This window comes from Bactrocera tryoni, chromosome 1, assembly GCF_016617805.1.
Source record: "Bactrocera tryoni isolate S06 chromosome 1, CSIRO_BtryS06_freeze2, whole genome shotgun sequence".
Classification (NCBI taxonomy): domain Eukaryota; kingdom Metazoa; phylum Arthropoda; class Insecta; order Diptera; family Tephritidae; genus Bactrocera; species Bactrocera tryoni.
Genome location: NC_052499.1, coordinates 45,646,984 through 45,663,905, shown reverse-complemented (window position 1 = coordinate 45,663,905; position 16,922 = coordinate 45,646,984). Strand labels below are relative to the sequence as shown.

Below are 16,922 nucleotides of genomic sequence, written 5' to 3'. Positions count from 1 at the left end.
TTCGGATAATACAATATTCGCAGTGCTGTTCCAAATAGATGCTCGCGCTCATACAGTGCAACTACTTTTTATTCAATATTCCTCTTTTAAGGAGTCTAACTTTAGAGAGTTTGGTTAGCAACATCATTTGAGTTTTGTTGGTCAGTAAGCTGTTAAGGAAAAATTGGGGAATATTTTGTTGCACAGAGAACATCCCCGGACCTCCATCGCATTTAATTTGCCGCATGTTAGTCCATAGTTTTCGCCCTTTAACATTATCTTGTCTGGAATTCATTCCAGTGGAAAGTATCACCAAAAATATTTCACTGGGTCCAAACTCAGCATAATATCCCCTATTACGATATTATAGGATATGATAACAGAAACCTAAATATTGTATGTTTCATCCCATCTTTTTTTAACGAGAAACCAAAATCTTTCCTGCAGAGACCTTTAATCCAAACACATACAAACCCAACGAACTGTGAGATAAGACTAGCAAAATCTAAATCAGTGGAAATTTCAGACAATGCTTGCTGCTGATAAGAGCAAATGAGCGCTTAAGCGCAGCTTAGACCACTTACTTTAGTCTACACGCCAATGGCTCGTTTCAGTTAGTCGGTGATCAGCAGTTGGTGGCGGTAGAAGCAATTCTCTTGAGAAGATTGCTTCACATCTCAAGTATTGGCTGTTACTTGCAGTGAAAACGAAAGTGCAGTGAAAGCTTAGTGCTCTTTGTTTAGTCAAATATCCTTTATAATTTTTGCATTTCCATAAATTGAAAATATTAATAATAATGCAACATTTAAACCGCATACCGACGCGCCAATTGATCGCGCTCACGCAGTCAACGCATAAATCTTGGCAGCTGCCACGTGTGCTCTACCAGACACGTTGCTTAGCCACCGTGCCTGTGGGTGAAGTGTTGTTTCCCTCGAAATCTGACTTCCCCAGTCGTCATATTGGACCGCGTAAAACGGATGTGGTCGCCATGTTGGATACGCTGGGCTTTAAATCCTTGGAGGAGCTGACGGAAAAGGCTGTGCCGAAGCGCATACAATTGAAGCGTGATCTCAACTTGGAAAAGCCTTTAAGTGAGTATTTGTTGGAGGCATAATTTTGAATTTCAAAAGAAGTTTGCGTTCATGTCGAATATAGCCCCAGTGCCAAGATATTTCTTATTTCGAAAAAAATTTGTCTCTTCGTGATAATTGTTCTATTTTAATCGCGCTTTTTCATTCACTTGTTGTTTGTGTTACTGAATTGGCAATAGTAGGCAGACCCCCTGCGGTTTTCATATACAATAACACTGATAAGAGCGTCGGCTCCAGTCATTATAATACGCATAGGTCGGCGGTTCAACAGCGCTTATCATTGATTGTCTTCGGTTGTTAGGGCATTGAAGACGCGTTTTGCGAATCTCCCATTTATTTATAATACAACAAATTTTTTTTTTATTTTTAACTCAATATTTGAGCTGACAACGTTTCCTGATGATTGTTCAAATATTGTACAAGTGGCTTAGTGATTTACTTAAACTCGTACAGACACAGCCTTTGGGTACACTTTCAAGGCAGTATCATGTGGGCAGATTGTTTAGTTCGACTCAAATTTAGTATGTCTTGATAACAAATAATGGAATTTGTGAATTCGGCGTTTGGTATTGTTTGAAGAATGCTTTAGCAAAAAAAATTTCAGCCGATTTAAGTTTAGCTTCGACCATGGTTTTAAGATAAGACGCACCGTCGGTAAATATACATAAATTGTGGCAAAAAAGTAATGAAATTAAGAATAAGTAAGACTGTAAATTAAACGCAAAATATTCAATTATTCATCAACATATATTTTGTCGCCTTCAAAGTAATCCCCACTTGATGTAATACACTTATGCCAAATATTTTTCCAGTTCTCGAAACATTTTCATAAGCATTTTTGGCTTTAAATTCGGTCACAATCATTGTGTAAAATCCATGAATTGTTCTTCCACAATTCCGGCTGTTTTTGACGGATGTTCTCACGCAAACGCCCTAATACGGCCAAATACGTCGACTCATCAGATGTTGTCCATCGTCTATGCTGTGCACCATATAGCAGGACGGAAATAATAAGCGACTTATAGAGTTTCGTTCGTCGAGAGAGGATTTTACTCAGTCCAAAGTAGCACCTGTTGGCAAGAGTTATTCTGCGTAGGATTTAGATTGTTGTTGGTGTTAATACTGGTTCCAAGGTAGACGCAATTATCTACGACTTCGTAGTTATGACTGTCAACAGTGACGTGGGAGCCAAGTCGCGAGTGCGACGACTGTTTGTTTGATGACAGCTGATATTTCGTCTTGCCGTCGTTCACTACCAGACCCATCTGCTTCGTCTCCTTATCCAGTCTGGAGATAGCAGAACTAACGGCGCGGTTGTTATGGCCAATGATATCAATCATCGGCATACGCCAGCAGCTGTACACTCTTATAAAATATTGTACCTTCTCGATTAAGTTCTGCAGCTGGAATTATTTTCTCCAAGAGCAGATTGAAGAAGTCGCACGAACGGGAGTCGCCTTGTCTGAAACCTCATTTGGTATCGAAAGGGTCGGAGAGGTCCTTCCCGATCCTGTCGGAGCCAAATTCAGACTTCGTGGCATAAAGACGGCTCTTTTCGTGCTGTCAAAGGCAGCTTTCAAATCAGCGAAGAAATAGTGAGTGTCGATTCTCTTTTCAAGGGTCTTTTCCAAGATATGGCGCATGGTGAATATCTGGTCAGTTGTTGATATTCCAGGTCTGAAACCACACTGATAAGGTCCAATCAGTTTATTGACGGTAGACATAATACGCTCTATAAAGCCTTATATGCGATGTTGAGGAGGCTTATGCCACGGTAGTTGGCGCAGATTGTTGAATCTCTCTTTTTGTGGATTGGGCAGAGCACACTTAAATTCCAATAGTCGGGCATGTTTTCGTCCAACCATATTCTACAAAAAACTGATGCGTACTCCTTATCAATTATTCGCCGCCGTATAGCTTGGCCGGCAATCCATCGGCCCCGTCGCTTTGTTGTTCTGCTGAGGGGTAATTGCTATTCGAAATTCTTCATAGTCGGACAATCGAACGTCCGCTCCATCGCAGTCGATTGGGGAATCGCGTTCACCATCTCCTGATGTTATGCTTTCACAGCCATTCAGCGGGCTGAAGAAGTGTACCCTCCATAATTGCATTATTCTCTGGGCATCAGTCACTTGATTATCTTTAGGGGTTCTACAAGAGTATGCAGTGGTATCAAAGCCGATTATTGAAGCTAAATGCATTAAGACCATGTTGAATATTGTGGATGCTTAAAAAAGAGTTTTTCTTGAAAAGTTTTGTTTGTGGAATATTATGTTTCTTCAGTTCCTGGATATTCCACCCGCAAAACGTTCTTGGTCAAATGGGTAGATACGTAAAGAGTAAAGTAGCCTTGTAAACACCCCACTATCAAATATCCTATACCGAAATATCTGGACTATATATTATTGTATTTGGTATGTGAAGCCAAAATTTTGTTACATTCAAGTCCTCTCCCTTAAAAAATACTTCTGATATACTAATAAGCAGATAGGAAGTTCTGAAACAATACAATAACTCGAAGAGTTGCCAAAGCCTTGACGAACAAAACAATCATAAATCTGTGAGGCTAACCTAACTATAATTACTGTAATTTTCGTGTTCAGAATTTCGAAAGAAACTATCTTGTATTGAATTTCCTCAGAAATCCCTCAGATAATCATGTTCTAAAACCTTTTTTCTAATAATAATTTCTCTTAACATGTCACAGACGAACATGAGCTCGTGCGCCATATACGTGAAATCGCGAAGCGCAATGAGATTTGGCGTTCGTACATCGGTATGGGTTACCACAACTGTCATGTGCCCCATACGATTGTCCGCAATGTTTTTGAAAATCCTGGATGGTTTACACAATACACGCCCTATCAGCCAGAAATTGCCCAAGGCCGCCTTGAATCACTACTTAACTATCAAACTTTGGTTGCCGAGTTGACGGGTTTGGATGTGGCGAATGCATCGCTATTGGACGAGGGTACTGCCGCCGCCGAGGCCATGAGCTTGTGCACGAGGTAAGTTTCGACGAAGGAGTCTTAATAGAATAATGTAGTCATTATTTTTGCTCGCAGACACAACAAGCGCAAGAAGATCTACCTGTCAAACAAGTTGCATCCACAAACTTTATCTGTGGTGCAGACACGCGCTGAAGCTCTGGAGTTTGTGACAGAAATTGGACCGATCGAGAACGCTGATTTGGAGGGACGTGAAATATCAGGCATCCTGTTGCAGTACCCCGATACTTTCGGTGATGTTAAGGATATTGAGAATATTGCAGAGAAGGCGCGTAAAAATGGCGTAAGTCGATTCGAAATTAATAACTTAAAGTACTATATGCGCTTAGTAAACATTTTCTTCATAGACTCTAACTGTGGTCGCCACTGATCTGCTTGCGCTAACACTACTCCGTCCACCCGCTGAATTCGGCGCCGACATTGCTATCGGTACATCGCAACGTTTGGGCGTGCCGCTGGGTTATGGCGGTCCCCATGCTGGCTTCTTTGCCTGCAAGCAGAGTTTGGTGCGTCTAATGCCGGGCCGCATGATTGGCGTTACGCGTGATATGGACGGTAACGATGCCTACCGCTTGGCATTGCAGACACGTGAGCAGCACATACGTCGTGACAGGGCCACCAGCAACATTTGCACCGCGCAGGCTCTGCTCGCCAATATGTCTGCTATGTACGCCGTATACCACGGTCCCGAGGGGCTGAAAGAAATAGCTAATCGTGTACACCACTTTACGCTGGCGCTGCAAACGGGTCTGCGTGAAGCAGGCCATCAAATAAATAACAAACACTTCTTTGATACACTGCATGTGACACCGTCGGAAAGCTTGTCGATTGATGAGATCAAAAAGCGCGCCGAGCAGAAACGCATTAACTTCCGCTACTTCCCTGATGGTAGTATAGGTGTAGCACTAGATGAAACTGTGGGTCCGCAAGACGTTAATGATCTGTTGTGGGTCTTTAAGTGCAAGTCGTTGGATGAAATACTAGCCACACAAGATATACTCACAAACTCCATCGAGCGCTCCAAGTTTTTGCGCACATCTCCGTTCTTGCAGCACCCGATATTTAGCTCGCACCACAGCGAATCACGCATGGTTCGTTACATGAAACGTTTGGAGAATAAAGACATTTCTCTCGTACATTCCATGATACCACTCGGCTCTTGCACCATGAAGCTTAATTCCACTACCGAGATGATTCCATGCTCCTTCCGTCACTTCACTGATATACATCCGTTTGCGCCTGTCGAACAAGCAAAGGGCTATCATCAAATGTTCAGCGAACTCGAGAAGGATCTCTGTGAGATTACCGGTTATGATAAGATTTCTTTTCAACCAAACTCTGGCGCTCAAGGAGAATATGCTGGTCTACGCGCTATACGCAGATATCATGAACACCGCAATGAGAGCCATCGCAATGTCTGCTTAATTCCCATCTCGGCGCATGGCACCAATCCCGCGTCTGCACAAATGGCTGGCATGAAAGTCGAACCTATACGTATTCTCTCTGACGGCAGCATCGATATGGCACATTTACGCGACAAAGCAGCAGAGCACAATAACGATTTGTCCTGTCTGATGATCACCTATCCATCCACAATGGGTGTATTTGAGGAGACTGTTGCTGATATATGCGATCTGATCCATAAACATGGCGGACAGGTATACTTGGACGGCGCTAATATGAATGCACAGGTGGGTCTATGTCGTCCCGGCGATTATGGCAGTGATGTCTCTCATTTGAATCTACACAAGACTTTCTGCATACCACATGGTGGTGGCGGCCCTGGTATGGGTCCGATTGGCGTAAAAGCACACTTGGCACCCTATTTGCCAGGTCATCCTGTGATTAGTCCTCTAGAATGTGAGCAGGAAAGTTTTGGTGTAGTTTCGGCAGCACCATTCGGCTCCTCTGCAATTCTGCCAATTTCCTGGTCTTACATCAAGCTTATGGGTAGCCGTGGACTTAAACGTGCAACCCAAGTAGCCATTCTTAATGCGAACTACATGTCTAAGCGTTTGGAAAATCACTATAAAACCTTGTATAAGTCATCGAAGAGTCAACTTGTGGCACACGAGTTTATTCTCGATTTGCGCGATCTGAAGAAGTCGGCCAATATTGAGGCGGTAGATATTGCGAAACGTTTAATGGACTATGGCTTCCATGCGCCCACTATGTCTTGGCCTGTGGCAGGCACTTTAATGATTGAACCGACAGAGTCTGAGGACAAAGAAGAGTTGGATCGCTTCTGTGATGCGATGATTTCAATACGTGAGGAGATTACCGAGATCGAAGAGGGACGCATGGACAAAGTCGTGAACCCATTGAAAATGGCACCACACACACAAGCACAGGTCATCTCGGACAAATGGAACAGACCATATACCCGCGAATTGGCTGCCTTCCCAGCGGTAAGCTAACCACTTTATTATTATTTTTTCGAAGCTAATCGCGTTTTTGGTTTTGCAGTTATTTGTTAAGCCCGATTCAAAGGTTTGGCCCACTGTTGGAAGAATTGATGATGCCTACGGCGATAAACATTTGGTTTGCACTTGCCCGCCCATCTTACCCGACCTGTAAACACCATATTGGAATTTTCTCGTTCGAAAATGTGTTCTCTTTTAATAGTGTTAATTTTAAGTTCAAATATTCAATTAAGTGTAAAATAAAAAAAATATTCAGTTATTAATCTAACACCAGAAGCTCTATAGAACGGGTGGTTGTCTGTTGCTTTGATATCCCGGTCGTAGGCAAAGTCGGCTAAGGATACAAACAGCAAGTTAATACATTATAATGGGACTCAGGGTGACGTCTGAATATGTAGGAGCTTAATCATATACATTAACCGGATTACAATTGTTTTTTTAAGGCAACGCGTGGTCTTGATTACCAATAGTTTATGGTTTAACACTTAGAGCTTTATTTAATCTTTTTTAAATATCAGTGTGCCCGAAGTTCGGGCACTCAACGTCATCATACGAAAGAGCGAGCAAAAGAATCGGAAAAGCGTTCGATATTCTAGTAAGGTATAACTTTATTTGTAATTTGATTACCTTAATGCAAATTTAAATCTACATTCTCGTTATTATTGTTATTCTAGAAACTACCATAGTTTTCAAACTGTCAAAATAGTTTGTGCTCACAAAAAGCTTCGCGTTTCCGAACACATGTTGCTTGGCAACTGTCAGTCGTTTGACAACCGGCTGCTTATAAAAAATACAATAGCAACAAAAGCGTGCGCCGCATTAAACGTCCAAAAGCATTTTAAATATTCTAGAAAGAGATTTTAGTTTGATCGATAATCTTATTTAAAATAAGTCTTTCACGTGTAAAAATTACAAATTTCGTTCGGCATGAAGATCGAAGAAGTAAAAAGTACTGTGCGAACACAGCGTATTGCGGCGCATAGCCACGTGAAAGGTCTCGGTCTGGATGAGAGTGGCGTGCCACTACCAATCGGAGCAGGGCTGGTCGGCCAAAAGGCTGCACGCGAGGCCGCTGGCATCGCTGTGGATCTCATAAAATCAAAGAAGATGGCAGGGCGAGCATTGTTGTTAGCTGGCCCGCCGGGCACAGGCAAAACAGCAATAGCACTTGCCATAGCACAAGAATTGGGTAATAAGGTACCCTTCTGTCCCATGGTCGGTTCTGAAGTTTTCAGTAGCGAAATCAAGAAAACCGAAGTTTTAATGGAGAATTTCCGTCGTTCAATTGGACTACGCATACGGGAGACGAAAGAAGTGTATGAGGGCGAAGTGACTGAGTTGACACCAGTAGAGACGGAAAATCCAATGGGTGGTTATGGCAAAACTATTAGCAACGTAGTAATTGGTTTAAAAACAGCTAAGGGCACAAAACAATTGAAATTGGATCCCAGCATTTTCGAATCGCTACAAAAGGAAAAGGTAGAAGTCGGTGATGTTATTTATATCGAAGCGAACAGCGGTGCCGTTAAACGTCAGGGTCGAAGTGACACCTTTGCAACCGAATTCGATTTGGAAACCGAAGAATATGTGCCCTTACCGAAAGGCGATGTACACAAAAAGAAGGAAGTGATACAGGATGTCACTTTACATGATTTGGACGTGGCGAACGCGCGTCCACAAGGTGGACAAGATGTACTTTCAATGATGGGGCAATTGATGAAGCCAAAGAAAACTGAAATCACAGGTTTGTAGTCAAGTAATACAAATTATAATTCATAGTGCCAAAATGATTTTTGCAGATAAGTTGCGAATGGAGATCAACAAAGTTGTTAACAAGTACATAGATCAGGGCATCGCTGAACTTGTACCGGGTGTACTCTTTATTGATGAAATACACATGCTTGACTTGGAAACATTTACGTATTTGCATAAGTCACTCGAATCGCCTATCGCACCAATAGTTATCTTTGCAACAAACCGTGGACGCTGTGTCATTCGGTAAGCTATTTAAGACATTTATTTAATTTACATATTTTGTATACATAATTAATCTCTTTGCAGTGGCACCACAGATATTGTATCACCACATGGCATACCTTTAGATTTGCTGGACCGTTTGCTAATTATACGCACATTACCATACTCATCTTCGGAAATGGAACAAATTATTAAATTGCGTGCGCAAACTGAGGGCCTACAGCTGGAAGATACTGCGTTCAGTCGTCTCAGCGAAATCGGCAGTACATCTACCTTACGTTATGCAGTGCAATTGCTAACACCGGCACACCAGATGACCAAAGTGAATGGACGCACACAAATTACAAAGGAGGATATTGACGATGTACACTCATTATTCCTGGATGCGAAACGCTCTTCAAAACATTTGTCAGAGAAGAACAACAAATATATGTTGTAATCTGATACTGATAAGTTAGAATATACATTAATATTACATTGTTTATTTTTTTTTAAACATTTCCAAAAATATATAAATTCTATAAACTAAAATTTGCAAATTGAACATTTATCATATAAGTATATAGTGTTGCGAAGAGTACATTGTAATACACTTGTTGCGTTAAACAGTTAACAATTTGTATGGGAGATAGGTGTTTTTTGTGCAACGTTGTTGGATTATTTATGTCACTTCACTCTTTATGAGGATGCACATATCAATTGTATGTTTATTTTCTACTAAATATTAGTAGAGGATCTACAAATTTCTGCCCCTTCATTTGTGCTATGAAGCACCTAAGGCAACGTTTTCTGTGCTTAGTAAATTTTTGAGAACTTTTATATCGACGCAAACATATGTTGCATCGATGTAAACAATTTGTTTTTGTATAAAAAGGCCGTTTAATTACTATCGTTTGATCGAGTGTAAAAGTCACACAAGCACGTCGCCTTCGCATGCGGAAGTGCCTACGTAAGTGTTCATTTAATTCTTTTGTTGAGGCATTCACGGCGCCACACCAAAAAACGGGACATTGTCTGTACACCTTTTTCCTCTTTTTACTTTTGCGTAGTCTCACTTTGCATTGATGCAACGACATTAACCTGCGATGTTCAAATTGTAAACCACAGAGATGGCACAGCGCTGCAGGACCCCAATGGAGTGCTAAGTGCGAAAGCATTCTTTCCATTGTGTCCTCAACTTCTCCACATAACATGCACTCGTGTCTTCCATTCAAGTAAAATATAGAATTTTCTTGTGTGAATGTCAAAAATTGCTGATTTTCAGCGCCTTTCTTTGCTTTCAACTCATTCTCATCAGTCGGCGCTTCCTCACATTCCAAATAGTCATCTAAATTGCACTGAATGCCTACCGCTGCAGTTTGTATTAATGTTTTTGTTGTTTGTTGTGCCCGATCGCGACAGGGATTAGGACTGTCAGTGTTTACCTCGGCATCAACAACATCGGGTTTTGCTAGTGTGCCTACCTCTAATAGTAGTGGTGGCGTCTTCGTTTGTGCGGCGTTTGTACAGGTCTCCTGCGCGTCTAGCTCAAATCTATAATCAGTTATTGGTAATAATGTTTGCGCAGAATATATACGATTCTGTGCAGCTATCTGTTGTGTAATAAAGCGCGTCTCTACAATTATCAACTGCGGCAGCTCTATCCAAAAATTCTGCAAAGTGGGAAAATCAGATTACAATTCGGTCATGGTGTTCCAATAATGCATGTTAAAGTAAACTCATAACTTCTGCAACCTACCTTTGACGAAGTAACATGTTTTTGTAAATTGTTACCGGGCCCACCGTTTATTAATAGACTCCTAGTAGCAGCGTCGAGATTAATAACATCCGCGTCTCCATCTACAGGTTTAATAAGTAGTAATTAATTTAGCAAAGCGAGGACATTATTTTGATTACTAACCTGCGGACTCTAGTGTAACTGTGATGATGGGATCTGCTGAGCTATCACTCATCTTGTAATGTTTTCCTCCACTTATGGAACATATAACTGCTTCATATTACATTAGATTTCAGATAATATAATATTTTGTTGATTAAAAATATAAATATCACTTTTTACAGAATTTTTCACCGGCGCGAACATTCGAAAGCCACAATAAACATTTTCTTTATTACCCCCGCAGAAGTTGAAGAGTTGCATTTTTATTTTAATTAGTTATCGATCCTCGAGATACAATATAAATAAAGTCAATCGATCGTACAGTGAAAGAAGATGTTAAATCCTGTTATAAGAAGACTTATTAATTTCGTTTCCAATAATAACAAATGCATTTCAGAAACGTCAGCTAACATATTACACTTTGACGCATCATCAATTTTCATGAAATAATTTTAGCCAATTATACTTTACGAAAATAAGATAGCGATATTTATCGATTACTTGTGGTAAATAAATGTTTTTGATATTAGCCTCCTATCAGTTTTTTACTTTAATAAATTAGCTTTTCTGCCACAGGCCTGTGCTCTCAATTGCTGACAGAAAATCATCTACCGTCTGTCGGTTGGCTAATTAAGAATTATCGCCTATTTATGCACATCATTCACTTTAACAAAATAATTCTGAAACACATTTTTGTTTGTTGGGGCTCCATAGATTTTAGTTTTATTTGATTGAACATACTCTCAGTGTTGCAAATCAGACAGAATACAGTAGGTGGATTCTCTTGCTCTTGCAAGATTGCAGGATGACACAAAATGCAAAAATCCGATATACCGAAATATGCAAGGCCAAGAGAGCACTCCTTGCATGATTATTGTGGATTGGCGCACATTCTGTATTCATTCTTAACAAAAAACTGTAACAAATCTTTATAATTATTTCTTTATGTAAAATGACAGCTAAAACAGGGTTGTAATTATATATTTACATACGTGTCATTGCACGAAGATAATAATGGGTTTTCGTCTGACATATTTTTCAGTCCTTGCAAATAATTTTCGGCGTGTGTTCGTTGTTGTGCCGTTGCATCAAGACGAAAATTCTGCAACTCGTGGACTGTGCAAGGGTTTTGCAAGAGCAAGAGAATACCCCTAATGTTTTCAACAATTAAATAAATATTAAGTAAAATTAATATATTATGAAAAACAGACAGTATTTCAGGAACATAATATAAACGAATTAACGTTCGTAAATTTTATTTGTTATTTTTTTTCCATTCAATAATAGTGTTATTTTCACTCTTGAAAGCTTCAAGTGTGTGACAACGGCAACACTGGTGCACATTGACAACGGCGACGCAATGTTTAAGGCGCAGCGTCTACGCTTCAGTCGGCTTCGTTCACCGTCTCGATGCGGTTTGTTTTGTCTGATTGGATTTAATAGTGTACGGTGTCAAAAAGTGGATATAATATATAGATAAATGTGTGTGGCAAACAAAAACAAATGTCAATTAGAATTTGACCAAGGCTTAATGCCGCCCAAGAAAGCTAATATGAAAAATATTTTATTTTCCCTTAGTACAAGTGAAATAGTCAAAAAATTGTTTTGAAAAAATTGGGCAATAAGTTGAATTGTGTAATTTTAGAAACGTCTGGTGCACAACATTTTCGACTGTAGCGTAAAAAGAGCGGACACAGACGAAGTTGCAGAGTAAGAGCGTACACCAAGTGGGAGCAGCGCACGATACTAGAGATCCATTTTCAAATACTTATATCAACTACGCCCCTTACCGCACGCAGCTACTAAATATACGATGTAGCCATCGGTGGCATTAAGAAGCGTATGTATATTTTCAGAGCATCCTAAATACCCAACGACAAACATCTATTTGTGTTCTTGGTCAATATGGTGTTGTTGGTGTTGTACATATGTACATATATGATCCCCATACCACGTACGGTGCATTTTGCTCATTTCCCAAGTATTCATATAGTACCATCAGCGCCAATAAGAAAAATATTACATTCACTCAATGGTAGCCACCCACACTAACGCCCAAATCAGATGCTCTACGTATTTGTTATTGCAGTATCGTTAATTTAGTCGCTATTCCGCCTTTGCCATCGCGTTCGTTGTTGTCTTTTTAGCGCCTTAACCAACGACGTTCTATCGAACTTGGGTGCGCTTTTGTTAGTGTTTAGTTAATTTTCGGTAATTCTTTGTTCTACCAAGCGGCGCTGCCAACGTCGGCGCTGACAGCGGCAGCATTTAATCTTATTCAACAATACAGAATGGAAACAAAACACTAAAAAAAGTTGAAATGAAAAACGAATAGGTGTTAAAACTATAACTATACACAATTGTACCTTGTGTACAATAATCTGTAGAGCTAAATGTGCATGTTTCCAAACAAATTTAAAAATGATTTATAATGCGCCTTATGATAAAATTTGGTAAATAGTATTAGAATGTGTACAGGAAACTCCACTGTAGTTTGTGATGTTCTTAAAAGTTTTTTGTTTGCATACGCATCATCAAACACCAGCCGGAGTGCTATCAAATGCCAGCGTTAAAAAATAACATTTCTTATACGTAGGACTGTCAAATCCACTAAAGGAAATATTCATAACTACACAGCTAAGGTGCAGGAAGTCACGTTTCGTTCAACAATTACACAAAATGCACGTGTATATATACATAGTACATATGTAAATACTTTAACTTCCAATTAAGCAAAACCGTATGGATTGTACTTTGATGAAAAATTTTTAACTCAAAGGCACACCAAACTGCTGCCATCGATAAATAGCAATAGTGAAGTGCAAAAAGTGAAACGTTAATTCTGTAAAGTATACATATGTATGCATGCATGTATGTACATGACACAACATATACATAAATCTTAGTTAAGCTGCTTTCCTTAAAAGCGTCCGACGAAGTTATAGCACACCCATCTGTACATACCAACCTACTGAAACGAACGAAAGTGAAAATCTACCAAATTCATGCTGCACATTCAACGGGTATGTAAAACGATAAAATTATTACTTTATTATTTAATTACAATATCGCTATATCTCCTAAAAGGTTCGCTGTGCGAAACGAAAGTGATTCCACCCAGTTTATTTAATGTTGAATGCGTACACTTACATAAATACATACATACATATGTACATATGTATGTGTTAATGCTTAAATTATCCAACATTATCTTAAGACAATGCTTGACATTCTTTATTGACCTCCTTAACGCACACATATGTACATATGCTTACACATATTACAGTACACTTCGTATTGACTTTTTTCGCTTTCTTCGAGTATTCTGTTCTACCACCAACCGGCTCCGGCGGCCTGTCAATTCCATTGTCTGGCATTTGTTTGACCGTCTGCTTGTCTGTGTTACATATCATTTATCTCACTTCTTGCCGCTTTCGCCTTTATTTGCAATTTTTATTTATTTATTTATATTTTGTTCTTCGGCTTTCAGCGCTTTTCACACAGAAAGTCGGTATGATAAATTGACGCTTTTGTTCCTCGCACATACTTATGTACATACACTTTATATTTGTACTTCTGCATATGTATATATATATATTCGCATGTACATACATACGTACATACATATGTACATAGGTAAGTATGGGTATTTGGCGCTCCCTGTGTAAACGTAAATGTTTAAACGCCCACTGCTGAGCGCTAACTTTGCTTGTCCGCAGCGGCACGTCGGTAGCACGCAGAGCAGGCGCTTAAGTTTACTCTGTCTCAGTCGACGCCTCGGTGATCTACATACTCGTATGTATGTACCTAGGTATGTATTGAATATACACACGCTGGTATGTCGCTGTAGGCGCTTTTCATCTACCCATGTTCGTTTGTATCTAATTAGTTGATCGTATGTGTGTATGTATGCACCATATTTTGCTCACTGATCGTGTTGAAAATTTTGTTATAATTATACATAATATACACATACATATGTACATACATATGTATATACTAGAATTAAAAATGGAAATCGATAAATATTGTATGTGAAATAATATGAATTAGAAATGTGGCGTTATAGTATAATTTTTTTAAATTATATAAGTAGGTGTCACAACCCTAAGCCACTGTTCGATATCCGTGTAATTGATCATGTAAATTCCCGAATTATAATTATTTATCAAATATATGTACATATTCAAAAATATAGTAATACAGCACATAGGTAACTGCTGTTCTATAGAGATTTGACAAAGGGAAGACCTCTCCTGTACTTTTAGGGAGATCCAAGTTGTGGATGGTTTGGTTAGTGGTTTCCTTCTGCATATATGAGAGGTTTATTTGCCGCTAGTTTAAAATTTTTGAAATTCTTGCTGTTATATGAGGGTTCGTTCCAGTTAGGTAGCTAGGACTGTCGTGAGAACGGAGTTCGAATGTACATACATACATAACTATTGCTGTTGTTGTAGCTGGAGAAAACATACTAGATAATTTGAAGAAAAGCACAACCGCCTTCCTGGAGCATCCTTCGTCAACGGCATAAGACAATACGCCGAACAGATTTCGGACGCAACTCACTTCAGACATGCACTGAGCACCATTCACAGTGGAGCCATTAACACCTTTACCAACTCCCTCTCAGTGAATGACGTACTTGGAGTCAAACCAACACCCATTGCAGATGAAGAGTTCGAGTTTCCGCGAGAAACGAGAGTGACCCTTGCGTAGCTTCGTTCTGGATACTGTAGGTTAAACTCCCACTTATCCAGAATAGACCCTGACATGTCAAAAAATGTCTAGCGTATAATGAGTCTTCGCATAACAATAACCACCGTTTTGGATGCCCTGCTGACCTCACACATCTGACATCCTTCTCACTTTGGTCCAATCCAGTCAAAACAACACCTTTTCTGGGCCTATCGTTAGATGACGTCCATGACAAATTATCTAACCCTTACCATCCTAACGGGGATTAGGTACTCGTTACAACAACAACAAAGAATGGTGCCGTGTTAGGAGCTTTGGCAAGATAAAAATCCGGATCTTCTCCGTTTACGTTGATTCGACCGTTATGGGTACGGATTGGTTTTGGCCACTTCCAGATTCGATGATTTGTTCTGCCGTACTATTCCAAAATACTTGTTGTTGTAGCGGCAGAAAACACTTTTGAAATATTTTCGAGGAGTGGTACCGAGTTAACAGTCCTTGGTCGGTTAAAAATCCGAGTCCGTTCTTGTTTTTTAGACCAGACTCTCATGTAGTTCCAATGTAATTATCTGCATAGGTTCTGTTCGGAAGTCTCATTAAATGCACATTCTTATTTTGCAGCGATGAAAAACACTTCTAAAACCATTTGGAGTGCTTGATCCGGTTCCTTGACTGCTGCACATTATGCGACTAAAGATTCTCTTGCTTTACTTTTAGGATTTCAAACTCTGTCTGAGTTCGTCTCTCTTGTCACATGTAACGGTAAACGTGGTGAAGAGAGTTGGTTTGTACTAAGACGAACTTCGAGAACTAATTCAATTTTTTCTGCGCCTGTAGACGAAAATTGGTCTTCTATGATGTGAATTAAGGTTCCAAGAGACATACACACAGGACACAGCGTTGCACTGATTTAAGGCATTATATGAGGCAGATATCGCCGCTTTGGCGGATGATGTTTTCACAAGTATTATTCTTACACGAATATACATACGTTCGGGTTCTTTTCGGTCATTTAGATCTGCCTGATATATATGTATATATATATTTAAATAACAGTAACCATACAATTATGAGTCTATTAAAACGGCGATGTTATTTCTCATCTGATTAAACAGATACAGGTTGTAAAGTTCATCGGACGGAAAACGGCTTCGATGCCTAGACGATCCGAATCGAAGGACATATCTTATACAAAATTTTATTCGTATTATTTCGTGAAAAACAGCTCAATTGAAGAGTTTCCAATTGTTCTAATGGTTTAGGGTTTATTGACCCGCACACTCCGTTAAAAATACACACACACACACACACATGGAAGTATATATGTACATGCATGTATGGATGTGTGTATGGACTCGTGAGCATCGCACATAGACTTTAATCTGAGCTGATCGCTGCTATATTTATTTTCGCTTGCAACCAAAAACCAAACTGGGTCCAGGAAGAATGTGCTTTCGCCAACTGAAATTTGCCAAGCATTAAATTCCCCGACTACAAGTGAATTTGCATGCCATACACACATACATCTGTGGCAAAGAATCTGTGTGTGTAGAAACACAAGTACGCAAATAAATAATTGTACTTCACAAACACCCCGTAGGAAAATTTTACAAGCAGCAAATAATATTTTTATCATAAATACACATATATTTTTTTTTGTTTTTTTTTTTTGTCTATTTTGCTTTGTTATGTATATATCTATCGTTATAACTGACATTTTCAACTGCAACAAGTATTTATATCCAATTATGTTTTTCCTATAGGGCACAAGTACACGAAAGCCATTGCGTATAAGCTACTATTTATCTTCTTGGTTCTTTCTTTGCATCCGCTGTTGTTTTTGCAATTGTTTTTTAGCTAACTTACG

General features: G+C 39.5%; 4 protein-coding genes across 8 annotated transcripts in view; 3 read left to right on the top strand and 1 right to left on the bottom strand.

Moving 5' to 3' along the window:
* The first annotated feature begins 775 nt into the window (after window positions 1-775).
* LOC120769353 (glycine dehydrogenase (decarboxylating), mitochondrial) lies at window positions 776-6,772 on the top strand. Its single transcript, XM_040096352.1, has 5 exons — window positions 776-1,073; window positions 3,781-4,081; window positions 4,139-4,364; window positions 4,429-6,489; window positions 6,548-6,772. Exons 1-5 carry the CDS (start codon window positions 776-778, stop codon window positions 6,656-6,658), a joined length of 2,997 nt encoding a protein of 998 aa, XP_039952286.1. The 3' UTR covers window positions 6,659-6,772.
* A 531-nt stretch (window positions 6,773-7,303) lies between these two features.
* LOC120782232 (ruvB-like helicase 1) lies at window positions 7,304-9,014 on the top strand. The gene is made up of 3 exons (XM_040114399.1): window positions 7,304-8,248; window positions 8,304-8,502; window positions 8,566-9,014. The coding sequence occupies exons 1-3, from the start codon at window positions 7,432-7,434 to the stop codon at window positions 8,918-8,920; spliced, it is 1,371 nt and encodes a 456-aa protein (XP_039970333.1). The 5' UTR covers window positions 7,304-7,431; the 3' UTR covers window positions 8,921-9,014.
* Window positions 9,015-9,034: 20 nt separating this feature from the next.
* LOC120782233 lies at window positions 9,035-10,714 on the bottom strand. The gene is made up of 3 exons (XM_040114400.1): window positions 10,382-10,714; window positions 10,220-10,320; window positions 9,035-10,133 (listed from the first exon to the last, which is right to left on the bottom strand). The coding sequence occupies exons 1-3, from the start codon at window positions 10,431-10,433 to the stop codon at window positions 9,189-9,191; spliced, it is 1,098 nt and encodes a 365-aa protein (XP_039970334.1). The 5' UTR covers window positions 10,434-10,714; the 3' UTR covers window positions 9,035-9,188.
* Window positions 10,715-11,763: 1,049 nt separating this feature from the next.
* LOC120782751 (serine/arginine repetitive matrix protein 2) overlaps window positions 11,764-16,922 on the top strand; it is a 140,796-nt gene continuing 135,637 nt past the window's right edge. For 4 of the 5 annotated variants that reach the window (XM_040115201.1, XM_040115198.1, XM_040115200.1 and 1 more), the window contains exons 1-2: window positions 11,770-12,200; window positions 12,957-13,383. The gene's annotated coding sequence lies outside the window, so the exon portion shown is untranslated. Of the gene's footprint in view, window positions 12,201-12,956; window positions 13,384-16,922 lie in introns of all 5 variants that reach the window. The other variant, XM_040115196.1, reaches the window with a different exon arrangement.

Bases quoted from the DNA above. Each gene is read 5' to 3' on its own strand.
- LOC120782233 (XM_040114400.1), bottom strand. From the start codon at position 10,433: ATGAGTGATAGCTCAGCAGATCCCATCATCACAGTTACACTAGAGTCC. The intron at 10,321-10,381 runs GTTAGTAATCAA...TTAAACCTGTAG, and splicing joins AGTTACACTAGAGTCCGCAG to ATGGAGACGCGGATGTTATT. The intron at 10,134-10,219 runs GTAGGTTGCAGA...CCCACTTTGCAG, and splicing joins AACATGTTACTTCGTCAAAG to AATTTTTGGATAGAGCTGCC.
- LOC120782232 (XM_040114399.1), top strand. From the start codon at position 7,432: ATGAAGATCGAAGAAGTAAAAAGTACTGTGCGAACACAGCGTATTGCG. The intron at 8,249-8,303 runs GTTTGTAGTCAA...TGATTTTTGCAG, and splicing joins AAAGAAAACTGAAATCACAG to ATAAGTTGCGAATGGAGATC. The intron at 8,503-8,565 runs GTAAGCTATTTA...ATCTCTTTGCAG, and splicing joins CGTGGACGCTGTGTCATTCG to TGGCACCACAGATATTGTAT.
- LOC120769353 (XM_040096352.1), top strand. From the start codon at position 776: ATGCAACATTTAAACCGCATACCGACGCGCCAATTGATCGCGCTCACG. The intron at 4,082-4,138 runs GTAAGTTTCGAC...TTTTGCTCGCAG, and splicing joins GCCATGAGCTTGTGCACGAG to ACACAACAAGCGCAAGAAGA. The intron at 4,365-4,428 runs GTAAGTCGATTC...TTTTCTTCATAG, and splicing joins AGAAGGCGCGTAAAAATGGC to ACTCTAACTGTGGTCGCCAC.